Genomic DNA, 23,085 nt, shown 5'->3' on the forward strand with positions numbered 1-23,085 from the left:
GTTTAGAATTATTAGGGAGGGCATTTTGGTCTTTAGGCTGGTTAGAGATAAGTTAAAGGGAGCTTTATACTTAGTGGATTTGGTAGAAAAAGAGTTAAGGCTGAAAAAGAAAGAAAGAAGGAAGAAAAAGGAAAAGAGAGAAAAGTTGAAGGGTTTTGTTCCAAAAGAATCGGTTTGTGGCTCTCCCACCATTTCCCTTCATTTTTCTTGGGGTTAAGCTCAGTGGAGAGCTAGGGTAGGCTGAGCATCAAGGATCCTAAGCTAGACTTGAGGATTGGCAAGGATTCGCAAGATCACATCAGAAATTTGAGGTAAGTTCTTGGAGATTTCAGTTTTAGGGCTTGACTGGTTTGAGCTGTGTATTTGAGCTAAATAGATGGGATTTTTTGGGGAAATCAGGTCAAGGTTGTGAAGGAGCAAGCTAAGGAGGTCTAGGGTTCAACTCAAGGTCGAATTTCTATCCACGGTATGATTTCTAAGACCTTATCTTTGATGTTTGAATGAATTTCTGGTTTTAGGGTTCATTATGGTGGATCTTGAGTTTTGGGTTGCTTGAGCTTGGGGTATGAGTTCTTAGGATGCTTAGGATGAGTGTGAGGTGTTGATAAGTATGTTTTTGGGTTTGGAAAAGATTTGGACAAGTTTGGGGTTGAAATGGTTGAAGGAAAATCGCAGAAACGATTTTTGGGTATGGCCTGGCTGCAACTAGCGCTACAGCGCTAGTCATTGGGCGCTGTAGCGCTAGCCCCTGTTTCTGGGGGTGTGGTTCTGCTTGTAGCACTACATCGCCCTCTTTAGAGTGCTGTAGCGCTGCACTGTTCACAGAAGGGGATTTTTGGGTTTTTGTTGAGGTATTTTGACCTAGGGTTCGGGGCTTGATTCCACCACTTTGTTTTTGGGATCTAGGACTTCCCGAGGGCTCGGGATTGGTCCCGAGGCTAGGTTTTGGACTTGAGGTTTGGTAATGACTTTGACTTATGGAATTTGCTTAGGTAAGCGCTAGGGCTCGAGTAGGATCGTGCTCAAGGAGTCAGGTGATCAAGGCTATCGAATTTAAAGGTAAGAAAACTGTAACACCCGAGAAGAGGGCATGGGCCCACAGTGTTACTGCAGGGAATTGCCCTAGATTGTATTACATGCAAATATATAACCTTGGATGAATTATTATATGTTTGAATGATTATTTCGAAATGTAATATGCGTGCGTTTATAATGAAAAGAATGGCTAAGGCCGAGAGCGGCAAAGGCCGGGTATGGCCTTGGGGCCGGAAGTAACACTCAGCACATGGGGTGCATAGAGCCTGGGTGGGACCCAATGGATACATGAGTTATCCTTACGGTGAGGACCGAGACCCTAGGCTTTGGTAAGGCCTCTGGGGCGGCATGGCCGTGCTTGTGCAGTCTGGTGGTTTTCCTATTTATCAATGGATTATATGTCAGCTATATTCTGTGCATATGTTATATACTGTATGGGTTTTCTTGCTGGGCTTCGGCTCACGGGTGCTCTGTGTGGCAGGTAAAAGCAAGGAGTCATTCAACCGGCCATGAGTATGGAGAGCGTGGGGGCGGCGCGTACATGTTCGGCCTGCCCGACTGCTTTGGTTGGGGGCATTTTGTATATGGCTGTATTAACCCATTCTTTTGATAGTTAACCAAGTGTAAATCTATTTTTGAGTTGTAAATATTTTTTAAACCTTATTTTGGGATCCCGGATGTTTTATACTTAACGTTTTCAATGAAACTAAGCATTTTCAAAGATTACAGCATTAAACTCTGGTTTAGTCACACTTTTGGTTTTAGAAACCTCATAGAGTCGGTTAGTTGCACAATTTCTGTTTTAAACTCACTTTGTAACGGCTCTAAGGTAGTAGGGCGTTACAACTTGGTATCAGAGCGAGCCAAGGTTTATTAGTTCTGGAGATTGACCAAACATGTACGCACGCTGCCATTGAAAAGCTCGACTCAGGATTGATTGGTATGTTTTATTAATATATCTGAATATGTGCTTGAATGCCTTGTGTGCCTGCTTAGGTTATTATGAGCATGATGAGTGAAATAACATATGCATGATGCCAGGGCAAGGCCCGTTGTGTGCTGTATGATATCTATATGTTATGTTGGATTGTTGATTTTGGTTGTTGTTGGGATTGAGAGGTGGAAATTGGACCTTGTTATCATCCCTGATGAGCGGTGTCACTAATTGCAGGCATTTAGTTGTAATGCCTCGCCAATCATTGAGACTCCGCGGCATTCGGGCTGAGGATGACAACCAGGGGCAGGACCCTCCACCTGCTCCTTAGAACTGGCAGCAGATTTTAGCTGAAATGGAGGCTAGATTGAAGAAAGCAGAGGAAGAGCTTAGTCAGTTGAGGCAACCAGCTCCTCCACTAGCCACTGGGTTACCACTACAGCTGAGTGTAGCACCAGCTCTGGTACAGCCTGTGGTTGAGAACAGGCTGGAACCTCTGTATGAAAGATTCAGAAAACAACAACCTCTTACCTTTGAGGGCGGAGCAGACCCACTGCAGGTTGAGCAGTGGATGAACATGATTTCTGTAATCCTGGACTTCATGAGGGTTGAAGGAAAGGAAAGGGTTGATTGTGCCAGTTATATGCTTAGAAATGATGCACGAATATGGTGCGATGTAGTAAGGCAGCGAAGGGATACTGCAGCTATGACTTGGGAAGAATTCAAGAGCATTTTTAACGAGAAGTACTACAGCGTAGCAGTTCAAGCTGCGAAAGCTGATGAGTTTATCAACCTGACTCAGAGCAGGTTATCCGTCACCGAGTACGCCTTGGTATTTGACAGATTGGCGAAGTTTGCGCCAGAGCTAGTGCCGACTGATGCGGCCAGGAGGGATAGGTTTATATGGGGATTGAATGTGATGATCGCCCGTGATGTGAGTATTATATTGGCTCCAGAGACTACTTATGCACAAGTGGTGGATAAGGCCCTCACTGCTGAGAGGGCTGAGGATCAGATCTGGAAGGATAGCGCTGCTAGGCGCGATACCAGGAGGGCAGTGCCTTCTTCTTCTGGGCCTAGTCGGGGCAGCGACCCCAGTGAGCAGAAAAGAAGAGTACCAGATTCATTTGCTCCTTATGGTTCTGACAGGAGGGTTCGCGGTTCTGTGGGTGGCTGTCAGGGCGGAAATGACAGCTGGAGGAGCTTTCCGATGTGTCCTCGATGCAGGCGATGGCATCAAGGCGAGTGCCGGACCAGGGCATGCTTTATTTGTGGGAGCACCAGTCACTTGAAGAAAGATTGCCCGTAGGCTAAGAAGGAGGAGCCAAAGTAGGGAGACAGCCTTGCTCCTGCTAGGGTTTTTACTTTGACTCAGACTGAGGTAGAGGCCAGTCCCTCAATGGTCACAGGTCAGATTTTTATCGCTGGTTCCTTGTATACTGCATTGATTGATTCGGGTGCTACTCACTCATTTGTATCTGCTAGGGTGATTGATCAGCTTTGTAGACCTGGTATTTTGTATGCTAGGGGTTTTCAGACTTTATTGCCAACAGGAGAACTGGTAGTCTCTAGGAGGTGGGTTAGAGCATTACCAGTAGTAATAGACGGTAGAGAATTGTTTGTTGACCTGTTGAACTAGATATGGATGATTTTGATATAATACTAGGAATGGATTGGTTAACGCGGTATGGAGCAACAATTGACTGTAAGCGACGAATGGTGACCTTTGAACCAGACGGCGAGGTACCCTTTGTGTTTGTGGGAATGGTGAATGGACCACGGGTGCCCATGATCTCAGCACTAAAGGCTAGAGACCTGATGCAGGAGGGTTGCATGGGATTCCTATCGAGTATTGTAGATTCCTCCAAGGTGGCGGCAGTGGGACCGAATGAAACTAGAGTGGTCTGTGAGTTTCCAGACTTGTTTCCAGCAGATCTGCCAGGATTGCCGCCACAGCGGGAGATTGAGTTCATCATAGAGTTGGCTCCGGGAGCAGAGCCAGTGTCCAAGGCACCCTACCGAATGGCTCCGGCAGAATTAAAGGAATTGAAGATTCAGTTGCAGGAACTACTGGATTTGGGGTTTGTCAGACCGAGTTTCTCTCCATGGGGTGCTCCAGTATTATTTGTTAAGAAAAAGGATGGATCGCTCATGATGTGCATTGACTACAGGGAGTTGAATAAGCTGACCATCAAGAACAAGTATCCATTGCCTAGGATCGACGATTTATTTGATCAGCTTCAAGGGAGTACAGTATTTTCGAAGATTGATCTCCGATCAGGCTACTATCAGTTGAGGATCAAAGAAGAGGACATACCAAAGACTGCTTTTCGGACACGGTATGGGCATTATGAATTTCTGGTTATGTCCTTTGGATTAACCAATGCCCCAGCGACATTTATGGATTTGATGAATAGAATTTTCAAGGATTATCTGGATAAGTTTGTGATTGTATTTATTGATGATATCCTAGTGTACTCCCAATCAGAGACAGAGCATGAGCATCATCTGCGCCTGGTGTTGCAGCGGTTAAGAGAGCATAAGTTATATGCTAAGTTTAGCAAATGCGAGTTCTGGTTATCGCAAGTTTCATTTCTAGGCCATATTATCAGTAAGGATGGGTTACTGGTCGACCCAAGCAAGATGGAAGCAGTGAGAGATTGGCCTAGACCCAACAGTGTTCCTGAAGTTAGAAGTTTCCTTGGACTAGCAGGTTACTACCGGCGGTTTGTAGAGGGGTTCTCCAGAATTGCTACTCCATTGACAGAATTGACAAGGAAGAAGACCAAGTATGTGTGTACAAATCGATGTGAGAACAGCTTTAAAGAGTTGAAGCGGCGGTTGATTACTGCACCAGTGCTGAGCCTGCCAACAGATGATGAGAAGTTTGTGGTCTACTGTGACACTTCTAGACAGGGTCTGGGATGCGTGTTGATGCACGCTGGGAAAGTGATAGCGTATGTATCAAGGCAATTAAAGGTGTACGAGCAGAGATATCCCACGCATGACCTGGAGTTAGCTGCAGTGGTATTCGTACTTAAGGTTTGGAGACACTATCTGTATGGAGAGAGATGTGAGATATACACTGATCACCAAAGTCTAAAGTATTTCTTTACCCAGAAGGACTTGAATATGCGCCAGAGACGGTGGATAGAGCCGGTAAAGGATTACGATTGTGATATCCTATACCATCCTGGGAAGGCTAATGTAGTGGCTGATGCATTGAGCCGGAGGGGCCCAGGATAGCTGTATAGTTCGAGGCAGATATCTGACAGACTAGCTGGAGAGATGACCAGAGCAGGCATAGAGTTAGTGGTTGGTAGGTTAGCCAACATTACTCTCCAGTCAACGCTCCTTGAGAGGATTAAGGAAGCACAGGGAATGGACCCCCAGTTAGTTGAACATAGAGAGAATGTCCTAACTGGAGCAGCTAAGGACTTCTCTATTTCTGAGATGGGTTTGTTGAAGTACAAAGGATGGATTTGTGTTCCGATTGATCCAGACATTCAGCGAGAGATTCTGGACGAGTCTCATACCACTCCCTACTCTTTGCACCCAGGTTCTACGAAGATATACCATGACTTGAAGGTTTTGTATTGGTGGTCAGGCATGAAGAGGGACGTGGTGGACTATGTGGCTAGATGCTTAACCTGTCAGCAGATTAAGGCTGAACATCAGAGGCCAGCAGGATTATTACAGCCTCTAGGGATTCCCGAGTGGAAATGGGAAGATATTGCCATGGACTTTGTGGTTGGATTACCGAAGACCGTGGGTCAGCATGACTCGGTGTGGGTGATTGTGGACAGGTATACTAAGTCCGCCCACTTCGTACCTGTGAAGACAACTTATACTGTGGAGCAGTATGCACAGCTTTATGTGAAGGAGATTGTTCGACTTCATGGGGCTCCGAGGTCGATAGTATCCGACAGAGACCCCACTTTCACTTCCAAGTTTTTGAAGAGCCTACAGAAGGCAATGGGCACACAACTTCGATTTAGTACTGCTTATCATCCTTAGACGGATGGACAGTTTGAGAGGACAATCCAGATACTGGAGGACATGTTACGAGCTTGTGTGTTGGATTTGGGGGATCTTGGAGTAGGTATCTCCCTTTGATTGAGTTCTCGTACAATAATAGTTATCAGGCGACCATCGGAGTGGCTCCGTATGAGATGTTGTATGGAAGAAAGTGCAGATCACCGATTCACTGGGATGAGGCAGGTGAGAGGAGGAATTTAGGTCCTAAGATTGTTCAGAGGACCAATGAGGCACTTGAGAAAATTAGAGCTCGTATGCTTGCCTCCTAGAGTCGCCAGAAGAGTTATTCAGATCAGAGACGCAGAAGCGTAGAATTTCAGGTCGGTGATCATGTATTCCTCAGGGTTTCACCCCTGAGAGGTGTAAAACGATTTGGCGTTCGGGGCAAGATGAGTCCCAGGTTTGTTGGCCCCTTTGAGGTTCTGGAACGAGTTGGGGAGGTGGCTTACAGGTTAGCAATGCCTCCAGCTCTATCATGGGTTCATGACGTGTTTCATGTATCCATGCTCCCGAAGTATGTATCAGATGATACTCATGTGTTGAGCTATGAGAACTTGGAATTGGATCAGGATTTATCATACGAAGAAAAGCCTGTTCAGATCCTTGATAGAAAGGACAAAGTCTTGAGGAGCAAGACCATCGCCTTGGTTAAAATATTGTGGAGGAATAGCAAGGATGAAGAGGCGACATGGGAACTGGAGTCAGATATGCGGGAGCGGTATCCCGAGTTGTTCAGGCAATTTCGAGGACGAAATTTTCTTGAGGAGGGGATAGTTGTAACGACCCCAAATTCACTATTAAGGCTTAAGGGCCTGGAGTAGTGTCCCTGGAGGGCATAATGGAATTTTGTGTGTGAATTTAATGAGTTTAATGCATGATTATGATTTAATGCACGTTATATGACTATTTGATTATTTGAGATGCATGACTATGTGAATTAGTATGCATGTAGACCTGATTGTCTTAGAAAGAGCATAATTGTAATTTGGCCATTTCGGGCATGACTGTGTTGATATCTGTGATCTATGACTCGAGACGATCCTAGATGAGCGGGTTAGCGGAAAAGTCAAAGCGGGAATTTATACCCGGCTTGGGTTAAGCCTGGGGAGTTTAAATGAGAATTTGGAAAATATATTGAGGTTAATCTTGATGATGAGGAATGTACATTTGGTGATTAATCAGGTATTGGGTAGTAAGCGGGAAATTATTAGGAACACTTGAGGAATTAGTGGGAATTTGGGTAATATGACTAAAATGTCCCTACATGGGCATAAAGGTTTAGAATTATTAGGGAGGGCATTTTGGTCTTTAGGCTGGTTAGAGATAAGTTAAAGGGAGCTTTATACTTAGTGGATTTGGTAGAAAAAGAGTAAAGGCTGAAAAAGAAAGAAAGAAGGAAGAAAAAGGAAAAGAGAGAAAAGCTGAAGGGTTTTGTTCCAAAAGAATCGGTTTGTGGCTCTCCCACCATTTCCCTTCATTTTTCTTGGGGTTAAGCTCAGAGGAGAGCTAGGGTAGGCTGAGCATCAAGGATCCTAAGCTAGACTTGAGGATTGGCAAGGATTCGCAAGATCACATCAGAAATTTGAGGTAAGTTCTTGGAGATTTCAGTTTTAGGGCTTGACTGGTTTGAGCTGTGTATTTGAGCTAAATAGATGGGATTTTTTGGGGAAATCAGGTCAAGGTTGTGAAGGAGCAAGCTAAAGAGGTCTAGGGTTCAACTCAAGGTCGAATTTCTATCCACGGTATGATTTCTAAGACCTTATCTTTGATGTTTGAATGAATTTCTGGTTTTAGGGTTCATTATGGTGGATCTTGAGTTTTGGGTTGCTTGAGCTTGGGGTACGAGTTCTTGGGATGCTTGGGATGAGTGTGAGGTGTTGATAAGTTTGTTTTTGGGTTTGGAAAAGATTTGGACAAGTTTGGGGTTGAAATGGTTGAAGGAAAATCGCAGAAACGATTTTTGGGTGTGGCCTGGCTGCAACTAGCGCTACAGCGCTAGTCATTGGGCGCTGTAGCGCTAGCCCCTGTTTCTGGGGGGTGTGGTTCTGCTTGTAGCGCTACAACGCCCTCTTTAGAGCACTGTAGCGCTGCACTGTTCACAGAAGGGGATTTTTGGGTTTTTGTTGAGGGATTTTGACCTAGGGTTCGGGGCTCGATTCCACCACTTTGTTTTGGGGATCTAGGACTTCCCGGGGGCTCGGGATTGGTCCTGAGGCTAGGTTTTGGACTTGAGGTTTGGTAATGACTTTGACTTATGGATTTTGCTTAGGTAAGCGCTAGGGCTCGAGTAGGATCGTGCTCAAGGAGTCAGGTGATCAAGGCTATCAAATTTAAAGGTGAGAAAACTGTAACACCCGAGAAGAGGGCATGGGCCCACAGTGTTAATGCAGGGCATGTCCCTAGATTGTATTACGTGCAAATTTCTAATCTTGGATGAATTATTATATGTTTGAATGATTATTTCGAAATGTATTATGCGTGCGTTTATAATGAAAAGAACGGCTAAGGCCGAGAGCGGCAAAGGCCGGGTACGGCCTTGGGGCCGGAAGTAACACTCAGCACATAGGGTGCATAGAGCCGGGGTGGGACCCAATGGATACATGAGTTATCCTTACGGTGAGGACCGAGACCCTAGGCTTTGGTAAGGCCTCTGGGGCGGCATGGCCGTGCTTGTGCAGTCTGGTGGTTTTCCTATTTATCAATGGATTATATGTCAGCTATATTCTGTGCATATGTTATATACTGTATGGGTTTTCTTGCTGGGCTTCGGCTCACGGGTGCTCTGTGTGGCAGGTAAAAGCAAGGAGTCATTCAACCGGCCATGAGTATGGAGAGCGTGGGGGCGGCGCGTACATGTTCGGCCTGCCCGACTGCTTTGGTTGGGGGCATTTTGTATATGGCTGTATTAACCCATTCTTTTGATAGTTAACCAAGTGTAAATTTATTTTTGAGTTGTAAATATTTTGTAAACCTTATTTTGGGATCCCGGATGTTTTATACTTAACGTTTTCAATGAAACTAAGCATTTTCAAAGATTACAGCATTAAACTCTGGTTTAGTCACACTTTTGGTTTTAGAAACCTCATAGAATCGGTTAGTTGCACAATTTCTGTTTTAAACTCACTTTGTAACGGCTCTAAGGTAGTAGAGCATTACAGTGGCTATTGGTCTAAATAACAAAAACATGTGCCCAAAAGCAGTAGCTCAAACAGTAAGGCATGTAGTTTTCTCCCGCAAGGTTTAAGGTTTGAGTCCCTCATAGGTACCTAAGGTCCTACATAGCATTTGCTATAATTTTATAGTCCTCAAATTTTTAAGGTTAGGTAATGAGCCTAGTTTAGAAAGAAAAAAAAATACCATAAACATGTTTAGTAAATGCTGAAGAAAGTTCCAACCATCACTAATGAATCGTCCTTATTCTTCTTTATTAAACAAAATAAGGCTTGAAATAATCAATTGCTGGTCACTATGGCTTGATAGAGAAATTATGACAGAATGGAAAATTGGTCGAGCATTTGGGATACAGTCAAAATATAGGGAAGAATATGTGATTTTCATCTTATAAAAGAAAATAATGGTTTGAAGTTGTCATACATGTATCTTATAGAAAAGACACCAAAAATTAAAAGAAAGTCGATAGACATTATGGAAACCCCACAATGAAATCTTACTGGTTTTCCAATTGCCTAAGCAGCTCCAATTGTTTGTTTTCACAAGAAACAAGAATAGCAAAACTACATTGAACCACACAATGAAATTACAATTTAGTCCCTTAACATCAAACTAACCTTCATCTCTTCCGTCTTGAGAACCACTATCAGAACCATAACCCATGTTGTGAAGACCCGCTTTCTGTGACAACCTAAACAAGAACACAAGGCATAAGTAAAGACCCTTCTCACATATATATATTCTCTTAGTCACTAAGTAGACTAAGTGCTGGCACTAAGAATATTCTCTTAGTCAACATATGTCTTTTATTTATTTATTTTTTGCTGGCAGTGGCTACTAAAACAATCGTATGTAATGTAAAAATTCTACATTTTTATAGAGTGGAAAAAGTAAATATAAAATAATATGAGGATAAAAGTGGCAAAAATGGACCAAGAGATGCTTATTCGCTCTTTTACTATTAGTATGACACTTTGAATTTTTATTTCTTTGATGCCAAGAATGACTGTTTATTTCTTTCTTTTTGACTTTTATTATAAGTTTTTTTTGTGATAATTGATAATATATTGTTATATATGATTTTTGTAACTCATCAAAATTCATACTAATTATAGAAACGGTTGATCAGAAACTAGTCAAAGAGTTTGCCAAGTACAAGATATGTCACCTCCATCTACAAAAGGAAAGAGGCCAAAACACATACCTACAGGAAAATTAGTTAAACTCCTCAATGAAAAGAGGAAGAGCTTTAGACTAAATTTGGAAATGGATAAGGTTGTTGAAGAGAGATATGGAGCAAGTGCACAAAGGATGATGAATTGAAGGATGGAGCAAGTTTCATGCATGGTTTACTTTTGTGTATCTTGTAATGTTTCTATTTTTCATTTTTGAAGTAAAAATTGTTCAAGATTATAAAACTTTATTATGTTATGCTTTCAAACTTAAGTTAAAACTAAGTTCTCATGAAGTAGACACATTCATGGTTTGAATTAGTTATTGTTTAATGTAATACTTATGGTTTATCAATCTATTGAGAATTACATTTTATGATTAATTTTGAATTTTTTTTATCAAAATACAATAATGAAGATCTTTTAATTAAAAAAAACCATATAAGTATACTTATCAAAATAAATTTTAAAATTTTATTACTATATGTTATGATTTAAAAACATATTATAAGCGTAAAAAATCGTTATGGTTTATATAATATAACAAACTAAAAATGTTATCAAAATAATCAAATGTAACAGTTGAAAAGTATTATGAAAAAAGTACAAGATTAAGCTTCAAATTTATAACCAAAAACTCTATCTAAATGTTATTATTTGAATATTATAGCACCTAAAAATGTGTTATTGAATAGTTTAAGATAACACCGAACATAACATTCAAAAACTGTTATAGAAAAGACTGGACTTTTAATAACAGGGGCTATGTTAGCATTTTCAGAAGTGCTATCAATAGTCTGGGTTAGCAGTTTTTAAGTGTTATGAATACTGTTTTTTCTTGTAGTGGAGGCTCTGAACAATGCTTGAATGATGAGTGAAATGGCTGAGTACTAGGTCCTATTTATAGAGTTCAAGAAGTGAAACTAACCCCTTTTAAAATGAATAAATAAACTAATATAAAATGAGAAATATTTGAATTTTCGTTCAACAGATGCCCAGAACTTGGTCAAAATCGTTCAAGAGCAAGTCCAAGTGGTTAAAGGCTGTTTTTAAATTTAAATCCACAAGTTTCAAAAATGTCTCCTAGAGGCGCTATATCGCCTACCATGGGCAATATATCGACTGGACCTTTACCCTGAGCCTTCGTGCTTTTATTCGTATGAAGTCGACGTGTTTTCCGTATCTCCCGTAAGCAACATATCAGCTCCTATAACTGCGATATATCGACATACGCTAATATTGTAAACACGTGTATGCACATTTTTAGCATATTTGAAAATGATTAAACAACTTTGACTGAGTAAAACGTGATCCTAACAGCTGCTGGACGGTTCTAGAGCTTCTACATCTTTCTTTCAATTAAACTATTCATCAAAAATACTTAAATCCTTAATAAACATGCTTGTGACAAGTGTCACGTTTTTATTAATTCTATCTAAACCTTAGGTTATAATAAACAGTATTTCTAGAACCAGCAATATTAATAAAACCTTTTGTTATAATTAATATTTCTAAACTATAGGTTGAACTTATAAAATCCACAATTGTTGCTATGAGTTTCCAACTAAGTCTCGACTTGAACCAAAGTCCACGGAAACTAACATACTACAAGCTACTATACGAATGATATTCTTTAGGGAAATATGCAGCATAAATACCTATGTACTTTGAGTTGCTGCATTTAAATGTTTATGTAAAAAATTTGGCAGAAAAAAATAGATTCGGTTACAATTTGGTACAGTTGTAGGTCCATGGCCGTTAAGTCTAACCAGGGACCTACGTGGCAGTCACATGGCGACACTTGATTGGTCAAATCATTTAAAAAAAAGTCTATTTTATAAATTTAAATAATTTAAAAGTTAGTTAACAAACTAATGTTTAATTAAAATATATATATAACTTTTGAATAAATTAAAATAAAATCTAAATATTATACTTAAAACTTACAAGAACTCTAACCATTAGTTTTTTTTCTTTTCAGTTTTCACTAATTAAAATTCTATCGACTAAGAAAAAAATCTGATGAAACTCAAGAACATGAACCAAAACCAAATCCAGAGGAAAAAAAACACCAACAACATCAAAAAATTTCAAAAACACCAACATGAACACTCAAAACACATGTTTAACAATAAAAAAATCAAACCGAAGAAAATCTCAAATCAACAAAAAATGATAGCAAAGAGATCCTTGCATCATAGCCAAAAAAATCAATCCTAAATCATAGTAGCTCCTTGCATCATAGCTGAAAAATCTAAAAAAAAATTAACCTCAAATTGCAGTAACTCCTTGCATTTATTTATCGTCCTAGCAGATTCAGCATCATCATCGCACAACTCCATTTGTCGTCCCTACAAGAGATTCGTTCATATATGCCACCAAATTTGTAACGATGGGAATTTTTGTCGCAATTTTTTTTACATAAGCATTCAAGTGCAACAAATCGAACTACATATGTATTTATGCTGGAATTTTCTCGTATTATTTATAATAAATTTAGAAAACTATGATATGATACTTTTGTGATTTTGATATAATGGTATCTTTGTAATATCATTTTCTAATAATGGTAACCAATTATGTATCTGTGATAAAATTACAAAAGAGAAGTTTACATAAATATGAGAAAAATAAACATAGTTTCTATATTTATGGGGAAAAATAATTATACAGAATATTATAAGTTTTGAAGAAAAAAAAGTTTAAAATATATTAATTCTATAGAATATAAAAAATAGATTACCATAATCATAAATACACAAAGCTCTCCCTCAGTCTCTCATTTCTTCCCTCGCGACATCTCTATCTTTTCTCCTTTCTTACTCTCTCCTCCCCCATTTGGTTCCCTCATCTCAGCCATCCGCCCCGCCCCTGCCTCCGCCCCCGACGACGACACACCTCCGCCCCTGATAACGACGTACCTTGGCCCCTCTGGTTCTTCTTCTTCTTATTCTATTGGTTCTTTTTCTTCTTCTTCTTCTTCTTCTTCTTCTTCTTCTTCTTCTTCTTCTTCTTCTTCTTCTTTTTCACATCTAGTTTTGTCATTTCAAATATGATTTAGCACTTCATATTTAATTTTTTTTCTTCTAATCCCAAACTGTAACCAGTTACAGTCATGATCTATTTTAATTTTTTATTTATTTTTTCAAATCTGCTTAAGTAGCTGGGTACAATGGTGTCTGATTCTTTTTATTATTCATGATTTTTTAAACCTACCTGTAACCAGCTACAATAACAATTAATTTATATTTTTTTTGTTTAGATCTGATTTTTTTTTACACGTGACTAAGTAACCAGGTACAATGGTGATTGGTTCTTTTTTTTTTAGATCTGATTTTTTTTTTCAAACCTAGCTGTAACCAGTTACGATTATGATTACTTTAGATTTTGTGTTTGGATCCTATATGTTTCTAGGGTTGACTAAGTCACCCGGTTACTAACGCAACTGGTGTTTTTATTTTATATATTTTTTTCTCTCTAGAATCAGCTTTAATTGGTTACCTTCACGATCGATTTAGTTTATTTTTTTCATATCAATTTTTTTTTTCAAATCTCACTAAGTAATCAGTTACAATTCAGTTAGTATTTTGATAATGGTACATTACTAAAAAAATCAAAATTATTTTTATAGTTGTAACCAATTACTACAACACCACTAACAAAATAAAACTGATTTTTATAGTTGTAACTAGTTACCACATATCACTAAAAAAAATTGACAGTGGCATACGATTATTACCACAAAAAAAAATCAAAATTGTTTTGATAGTAGTAACTGATTACTGTGAAAAAAATGTTGATAAAAGAAGATAAAAAATGGAAGAAATAAAAATAAAAAACATGGTGATGAAGGTCTCATTTTGTATTTTCAAAAAATAATATAAAAAAATGTTTTATAAAATATGAATAATAAAAAATAATACAAATATATTAAAATTATAAAAATAACCTCAAAACATATTAAAACTAGATACTAAAACTTTATAAAAAATAAAATATGGTATACAAATAAAATATTACAAATGTATGGGAAAAAAACTCCCATAAAAAATATAAACAAAAAAAATATGTCATAAGAAACTTAAGAAAAAAAATCAGCCATATTTTTCAAAATTAAAAAAAATATATATCATATTTGACGAAATTAAAGTATCATAATGTAAGAGTTAAAAACAATATTTTTCAAAATTTTAAAAAATATATATCATATTTGACGAAATTAAAGTATCATAATGTAAGAGTTAAAAACAATATTTTCTTAATTGAAAATAAACAATTTTTAAAAAATTTGTGTTTTTGAAAATTTTATTGTTCAAATAAGTTTCAATATAAAACAGTTAGAAAAATCTGATATTATAAAGTATCAGATATTATAAAACAGTTAGGGGTATTTTGTATAGAGATTAAAAAGTTAAAAAAAAAAAATCTGATATTATAAAGTATAAAAAAAATATTCATGATCTACAGGAATTGATCAAGTAAAGGACAAAGTGCTCAACTTGTCATATTGGACTAGGATATCCAATTATCCATGGTTGATGCTTCAAAGGGAGAAGCTAATATAATATAGACAATTCTAAAGGGAAATTTCATATTATATGCATAATAATTTAGTAAATCTTTTTAATATGCCACAAAAACTTACTATCTCAAATATATGACAATTTTAATTTTTTAGAAAAAAATACCCCTAACATTAAAAAAAACAAGTTTTTATGATTGCATCGCAACCGCATCGATGTACCATCGATTTTGCATCGAAACATCATCGATGTACCATCGATTTGCATTGAAACACCTTCGACATCGATGTACCATCGATTTTGCATCGAAATACCATCGATTTTGCATCAAAACATCATCGATGTACCATCGATTTTGCATCGAAAAAATATCGTTTTGGATAAAAATCAAGATTTTATGATTGCATCGAAACATCATCAATGTACCATCGATTTTTCGATATAAAATCGATGGTGTTTCGATGTTCTTTTGATGCAATCATAAAAACTTGTTTTTTGGCCAAAACGATGTTTTTTCGATGCAAAATCGATAGTGTTTCGATGCAAAATCGATGGTACATCGATGATGTTTCGATGAAAAATTGATAGTATTTTAATGCAAAATTGATGGTGTTTCGATGCAAAATCGATGGTATCATGAAAACTTGTTTTTTGGCCAAAACGATGACTTTTCGATGCAAAATCGATAATGTTTCAATGCCAAATTGATGTATTTCGATGCAAAACCGATGGTACATCGATGATATTTCAATGCAATCATAAAAACTTGATTATTATCTCAAACTATGTTTTTTCGATGCAATTTCGATGTTAGAAATATTTTTTTCTAAAAAATTAAAATTATCTTATATTTGGGATAGTAAATTATGAGGACATATTAAAAAATTTCATTAAATTATTATGCATGTAAGATCAAATTTTCCATTTTAAAGAGGCGTAATCCCATCCTTGAAAATAGTAAAAGGCATCATTCTAGTCCAGAAGAAGAAATGACTCAAAGAATATATTGTAAAATTATAGCTGGGGGCCGAATCCAAAAATGCCTTTCACAGCCCGAAAAAGAAAAAACGAGATTCTCCTTATCAATGTAATATTAAAACTAGTAGTTGCTGAACCATATAGGAATTATCTCACATACCAAAACATTTATCTTCCGAATCTAATTCAATAATGTTTAGACTACCAAAGAAATTTCTCATTTTTGGGAGAAAGGGTGGCAGCACTTCAAAATCGATCACGCAAGAAGAACAGGGAAAAACCCAAAACGAGAAGCCGCCGCATGACGAAAGACCAGAAAGCACGCAAAAATACAATGTGGAAATTCTTAGGACGTCGACGAAATCAACACACTGTTGGACGCCACAACACATGAAAACGTAATTACTTTATTGATACAGAAGTAATTACACCAAGACTTGATTACAATTCTTGACCACACACACTAAACACTCTAGCTTACACTCTTTGGAACACTTCTAGATACACTTTGTGTACTCACTCTTTTACTCACTTTTGGGACACTCACTTTGCTACTACCTTGGACACACATTACATTTGTATTTATAGGCTACCAAGGAAACATCTACATCTTTCTAGAATTTTCTAACTTTATAATTTATTTAACTACTTTCTTCATTTTTCTAAATGCTTCTAGAACTTTCTATATTGTCTAATTAGTTCTAAGTTATTCAAGAACTTTCTAGAATGTTCTATGTTCTTCTTAGTATATTCTAGAACATTCTAGAATTCTAGAGCATTCTAGATACGGTAATGACTTTTAACACTCCCCCTCATTACCGAATCTCTAAGCTTCTTCTCGTTTGATGAGATTTAGTTGAGTTCTGAATTTCGAAAACTTGATTGTGCTTAGTCCTTTGGTGAATATGTCAGCAACTTGATCATATGTGTTGATTTGTTGCATCTCTATTTCTTCTTGAAGCACTTTTTCTCTCAGAAAATGATAATGCACTTCCACGTGCTTTGTCCTTGCATGAAACATAGGATTTTCTGCTAAGCGAATAGCAGACTGATTATCACAATAAAGCGGTATTGCATTGTCTGTAGATTGGTGTAGATCCTTCATCAGTTGCATTAACCACATACTTTCTCGAGCTGCCATTGCTGCTGTTCTATATTCTGCTTCAGTGGTTGACAAGGACACCGTTGGTTGCCTTTTGCTACACCAAGATATAGCTCCAGATCCAAGCTTGAATACATACCCAGTAGTTGATCGACGGGTATCATGATCTCCAGCATAATCAGCATCACAGTATCCAACTATCTTAACCTCGTCATCATTCTTATATAAGAGACCATAGTTAATGGTATCTTTAACATACCTCAGCATTCGTCGCACTTCTTCCAAATGAGATTTCTTTGGGTGTTGCATATATTGACTTGCTACACCAACTGCATACGAGATATCTGGTCGAGTCAATGTTAGATAAATTAGACTACCAACCAGCTGTCGGTACATTGCTCTGTCTTGCAAGTCCTGCCCTTCATGCGCGCATAACTTGGCATTAGTCTCCATAGGTGTTGAGATGGGCTTCCACTCGAGCATTCCAAACCTTTGCAACAAATCTTTAGCGTACTTTTGTTGACAGAGAAATAAACCTTCCTTAGTTCGATCAACTTCTAATCCAAGGAAGTGTTTCAATTCTCCAAGTTCCTTCATTTGAAAGCGAACTGACACGTTCTCCTTTGTTTGGCAAATTTCTGCTTCATCATCGCCAGTGATGATGAGGTCATCGACATATACTAGGACAACTGCGATCTTTGCATCCCTTACTTTGACGAATAAGCTTGAATCTGCATGCGCCATGGTATAACCACTCTTTACTAAGAACTCAGCAATCTTGCCATACCATGCTCGTGGAGCTTGCTTCAATCCATAGAGCGCCTTTTTCAGTTTACAGACATACTCAGGATGAACTTTATCCTCAAATCCTCTTGGTTGGACCATGTATATTTCTCGATCTAGTTCTCCATGTAGAAAGGCGTTCTTCACATCCATCTGCCATAGTCTCCAATCTTTACATGCTGCAAGCGCTAGCAGGTCTCGTACTGTTGTAATCTTGGCAACTGGGCTGAACGTCTCATCATAATCTAGCCCATACTGTTGAGAGAATCCACAAGCTACTAACTGAGCCTTGTATCTTTCAATTGAACCGTCAGAACGAGTTTTTACCTTATAGACCCATTTGCACGAAATGGGTTTTGCTTCCTTCGGCTTTGGCACCAGCTCCCAAGTCTGATTCTTCTCTAAAGCAGTTATCTCTTCTTTCATTGCTTCAAGCCACTTGGAGTTCTGGTATGCTTCTTCATATGACTCCGACTCTTTGAACTTCTCTTCTTCAGCTACAGCAGCATTGGCGTATTTGGGATTTGGCTTCCGTGCTCTTGTTGATCTCCGAAGTTCTGGTTGGCCATTGTTTGCATCATCTTCTATTCTTTGATGCACTCCTGTTTGCCATGGACTCTGTGTTGTGTCTTCGTTGTCTTCATCACTTTGTTCTTCTTCATCTGTTTCTGGAGTTGAAGGTAACTCAACAATTTGCTCCCCCATCTTCTTCTGCAAATTGTCTTCTATTTCCTTAGAATCTGGCAACTCTTCCTTTTGTGGTGACCACCATGATGAGGCTTCATCAAATACCACATTCCTTGATGTATAACACTTTCCAGTATTAGGATCGCAGCACTTCCACCCTTTCCTTTGGCTATCGTATCCCACAAAGATACATCGAATTGCCTTCTTGTCAAATTTGCTACGTAGATGACTTGGCACGAATACGTAGCATACACAGCTAAACACTCGAAAGTGACTTACTGCAGGTTTACAACCCCACAGTTTCTCAAAGGGTGAAATGAACCCTAACTTTGCTTGGGGAAGTCTATTGATCACATGAGCTGCTGTCTTCATATATTTTGCCCAAAATCTTCCTGGAACATTCTTCGCATGTAGCATGCTTCGACATGTCTCTGCAAGGTATCGATTCTTCCTCTCAGCTACTCCATTCTGTTGTGGTGTATTGGCACTTGTGAATTGATGGTGTATGCGGCACTCTCGTAGGTACTGAGAAAATTCATCTGATGTGTATTCACCGCCATTGTCTGTTCGCAGACATTGAATTTTCTTGCCAACTTCTCCTTCGACTATTTCTTTGAATTCTTTAAATTTTGAAAAAGTTTCGGACTTTTCTTTTATAAAGAACACCCATACGTACCGTGAGAAGTCGTCAATGAATGTAACCATGTACCGCATGCTGCTGATCGATGGTTGCTTGACTCGCCCGAATACGTCAGAATGAACTAGCTCCAACGGTGCTTTGGCTTTGAACTTTGAGTCTTCATACGGTAATTGATGTGCCTTACCGTATTAGCAGCCAGCACATACAATCTCTGTTCTAACTTCGAGTTGAGGAAGATCATTTAGCATAGATTTCTTCATCATCACCTTGAGTTTATGATAGCTAACATGTCCTAGCCTTGCATGCCACAAATCTGTTGTTTCGTTCTTTCGAGTCTTGTCTACATTAGCTGACTCTGCTGACATTACATAGACAGACTCTAAACGTCGCCCTTTCATCATCGGTGTTCCAGAGATCGTAAGGTCTTGATATATCTTGACATCATGAGGATCGAATACGACGTGGTGTCCTGATGTCGTAAGTTGTGCTACTGACAGTAAGTTTTTCTTCATTCCAGGTACATGGTAGACATCCTGGAGTGATACTTCTTTTGTACTGAATTTCGGCGTGATTGTTGTTTTACCGATGTGAGCAATCGGTAATCTTGAGTTGTTGGCAGTTACCACTACACGACCACCTTTATATTCTGTTATGTTCTGCAGCTTCTCTTCGTCTCCTGTCATATGATTTGAATAGCCAGAGTCGACTATCCAATCATTATTGTAGTCGATCTTTCCTAGAACAGTAGCTGCTAGAGCTAATTCTTCTTCCTCCACAGCGAAAGATGCTTCTGCGTCCCATTCTTCATCGCTTGTCTTTTCTGCATTTGACGTGGCTGCATTACCTTCTGCAGTTTTCTTCTTAAACTAGCAACTTTTAGCCATGTGGCCATACTTTCCACAGTTGTAGCATTTCCCATCAAATTTATTGTTATTCTTTGACTGGCCACACCGGTTGTCTTTCTTTTGAGCTCCCCTTGTTTGGGAGCTTCCATGATGACTATCCTTGTCATCATTTTTCTTAAAAATTTTGCTAGCATTTGGTCGAGATCGACCTTTCTTATCACCACTAAAGAGTGCTTCTTCGTCACTCTTTAATGAGATTCCAGATGTTTGGTTAGCTAACGCTTCTTGGTCAGCTAGCAAGTTTTCCAATTCAACAAGAGAAGGTTGGGTTGGCCAACCTTGTATTGCAGCAATAAAAGTTCTAAATTCTGGCCTTAATCCATGAATAATAATTCTTCTAATTCTAGCATCTGACATGCCAGCAGCAGGGTCTAATGCAGAGATTTCGCGACAAAGAGATTTTACCTTGGTGAAGTATTGGTTGATCGTCATGTCGCGCTGCCTGATTGAGAGAAGCTCATTCTCCAAAAGCTGCAATCTCGTATCATTCTTCTTGGTGAACAGTGATGTGAAAGTATCCCACGCTTCCTTCGGTGTCTTCGCCGGCCTGATGTGCTCCAACATTTCATCTTCAACTGTGGTCTGAATCGCAAACATGGCTTTTCCCGCTTTAATCTTCCATTTCTTCAAAGCGGCTGCATCCTCCGGTTGTGTGACTTCATTGCCACCAACGATCTCCCACAAGTCTTGGCCTTGGAGATATGCCTCCATGTGCATCGACCACGTGTTGTAATTTTGGTTGTTAAGTTTCTTAATTCCGCCGACCACTTGAAGGTCACCCATCGTGCAAACTCTATAGTACTTAACCACACACGATCACTCTAAGAAACTCAACAAAGGACTCTTTCGGTACGACCCCGATCCGGCTCTGATACCACTTGTTGGACGCCACAACACATGAAAACGTAATTACTTTATTTATACAGAAGTAATTACACCAAGACTTGATTACAATTCTTGACCACACACACTAAACACTCTAGCTTACACTCTTTGGAACACTTCTAGATGCACTTTGTGTACTCACTCTTTTACTCACTTTTGGGACACTCACTTTGCTACTACCTTGGACACACATTACATTTGTATTTATAGGCTACCAAGGAAACATCTACATCTTTCTAGGATTTTCTAACTTTATAATTTATTTAACTACTTTCTTCATTTTTCTAAATGCTTCTAGAACTTTCTATATTGTCTAATTAGTTCTAAGTTATTCAAGAACTTTCTAGAATGTTCTATGTTCTTCTTAGTATATTCTAGAACATTCTAGAATTCTAGAGCATTCTAGATACGGTAATGACTTTTAACACACACAACCTCAAGGTTTACGGGTTGGAAAACGAAAAAATGGCCTTGGAAAAGATTTTCGAGCAACATGAAAACGAGAACGACAATCAATTAAAGGTCGTCGGTATCGTCGGGACACGTGGCGTCGGCAAAACAAAAATTTGCGAAGAGTATTTCAATCTTTTGGGAAAGCCAGAGAAGAACGGCGAAAAGTTATTCATTCCGAGGATTTGGGTCTCCACGTCGATTATCAAAAACGACAAAAACCGTAAGAAAAGGACAGTGAAGGAGGAGGAAATTAATTTGTCAGTAATAGTGGAGGAAATGTTGGAGAGTCTTGGAGTTGATACAGACGACATCGTACCAAATGATTCTAGCAGATATGATCTTGAAGTGCTTCTCTATCTTCTTCGCCTCCAACTAATAGGAAAGATGTATCTAATTCTTCTTGACGATCTAACCCTAATTGTTGACGACGCTCTTAAACTTGCATCTAATTTGCCGAAAGGTTACAAAGGAACGATTATGGTGACGAGTAGGGAAGAGAAGGAGTGAAGATGATGGCTGGGGAGCGAAACGTGCACCGTTTTCTGCCCTTATCGGATCCCCAAAGCTTGTGGTTGATATTTAAAGACGTCGTTGAACAGGGCGTTAAAGATGAAGGAATACCAGATCACGATTTCAATTGGGAAAAAGAAACTGAAGAAGAGCTTAGAAGGAAATGTTATGATGAGATAGTATTAGGTGGGAAAAAAATTTATGTGGAGAAATGGATAGAAAAGACGCTTATAAGCAAGTGTAATGGGATTCCTTTGGCTGCAAAATTGATGGCGAAAACTATGAGTAAGAATATTAAGAAATTCATAGATGAGAACGAGAAGAATAAGCAGCTGCCGAAGAAAGTTTCTCAGAAGGACAATAACAGCAAGGATGATGATAATCCGAAAAAAGAAGAACATCACGAAACCATAAATAACAGCAGCAAAGACGATGATACTCATGATGAAAGTATGAAACGACCCTGAACTAGCGAGCATGCTCGTAGTTCCCTTGTTAAATTGTGTGTATATATTTTATTTTATTTGATATGAAATATGATATTGTTGTAACTGCATATATATACTAAATGGGCATGTATATATCATATTATTTGCTGTCTATAGAAATTGTATTTGATGAATATTCGCGGCCCGGTCTAAATTGTGTATTATTTCATGTTCACCAAATAAGAGTAAAACACATGTCAGCTGACTCATAGGACTTTGTTTGCCTAAATCATTTTTGACAACAAATAAAAATGGAACTAATCCTTCACAAAAACCGATAACTGAATCAATAAAATAATAAATGCATTTTTTTTTCGAGAATAGACTTTATTATTACAGAAAAACATTTATATAAGAATATATTTGGGATAAACTAATTGGATTTTAATTGAGAGGTTATAAGTATATCGTCATCGTCACACTGTGTACTTTAAATAATGCTTAACTCGCTAAATGAGTCATTATGTTATAAACGTGCATTTAGGTGTTATTAACAGGTCATGGTAAAAATCTCCGTAAAAAATAAATGAATATATTTTATTAAAATCGTTAAACTATACATGGGATCCCATAAAAGTGTTTACAAGTTGTTTACAATCCAAAATGGTCATTACAGTACAAAAGTTACAAACCCACCGACATAAGTGGCAAAAATAGGGTTAAACCCTAGTTCCCCTGAGAAACACATTGGCCATAGTGTTCAAGCGACCGCATATGTACACATCGCCACCTAAGCTCTCCACAAGGCTGGGGAGCTTTTCTTTCCCTTTACTTGCACCAC

At 38.5% G+C, this 23,085-nt stretch overlaps 1 protein-coding gene across 1 annotated transcript; it reads left to right on the forward strand.

Annotated features, from left to right (window-relative positions):
- The first annotated feature begins 21,318 nt into the window (after positions 1-21,318).
- On the forward strand, positions 21,319-21,813 carry LOC133779919 (probable disease resistance protein At4g19060). The gene has a single exon (XM_062219816.1). It carries the CDS (start codon positions 21,319-21,321, stop codon positions 21,811-21,813), a length of 495 nt encoding a protein of 164 aa, XP_062075800.1.
- The last annotated feature ends 1,272 nt before the right edge of the window (positions 21,814-23,085 follow it).

This window comes from Humulus lupulus, chromosome 5 (genome assembly GCF_963169125.1).
Source record: "Humulus lupulus chromosome 5, drHumLupu1.1, whole genome shotgun sequence".
Lineage (NCBI taxonomy): Eukaryota > Viridiplantae > Streptophyta > Magnoliopsida > Rosales > Cannabaceae > Humulus > Humulus lupulus.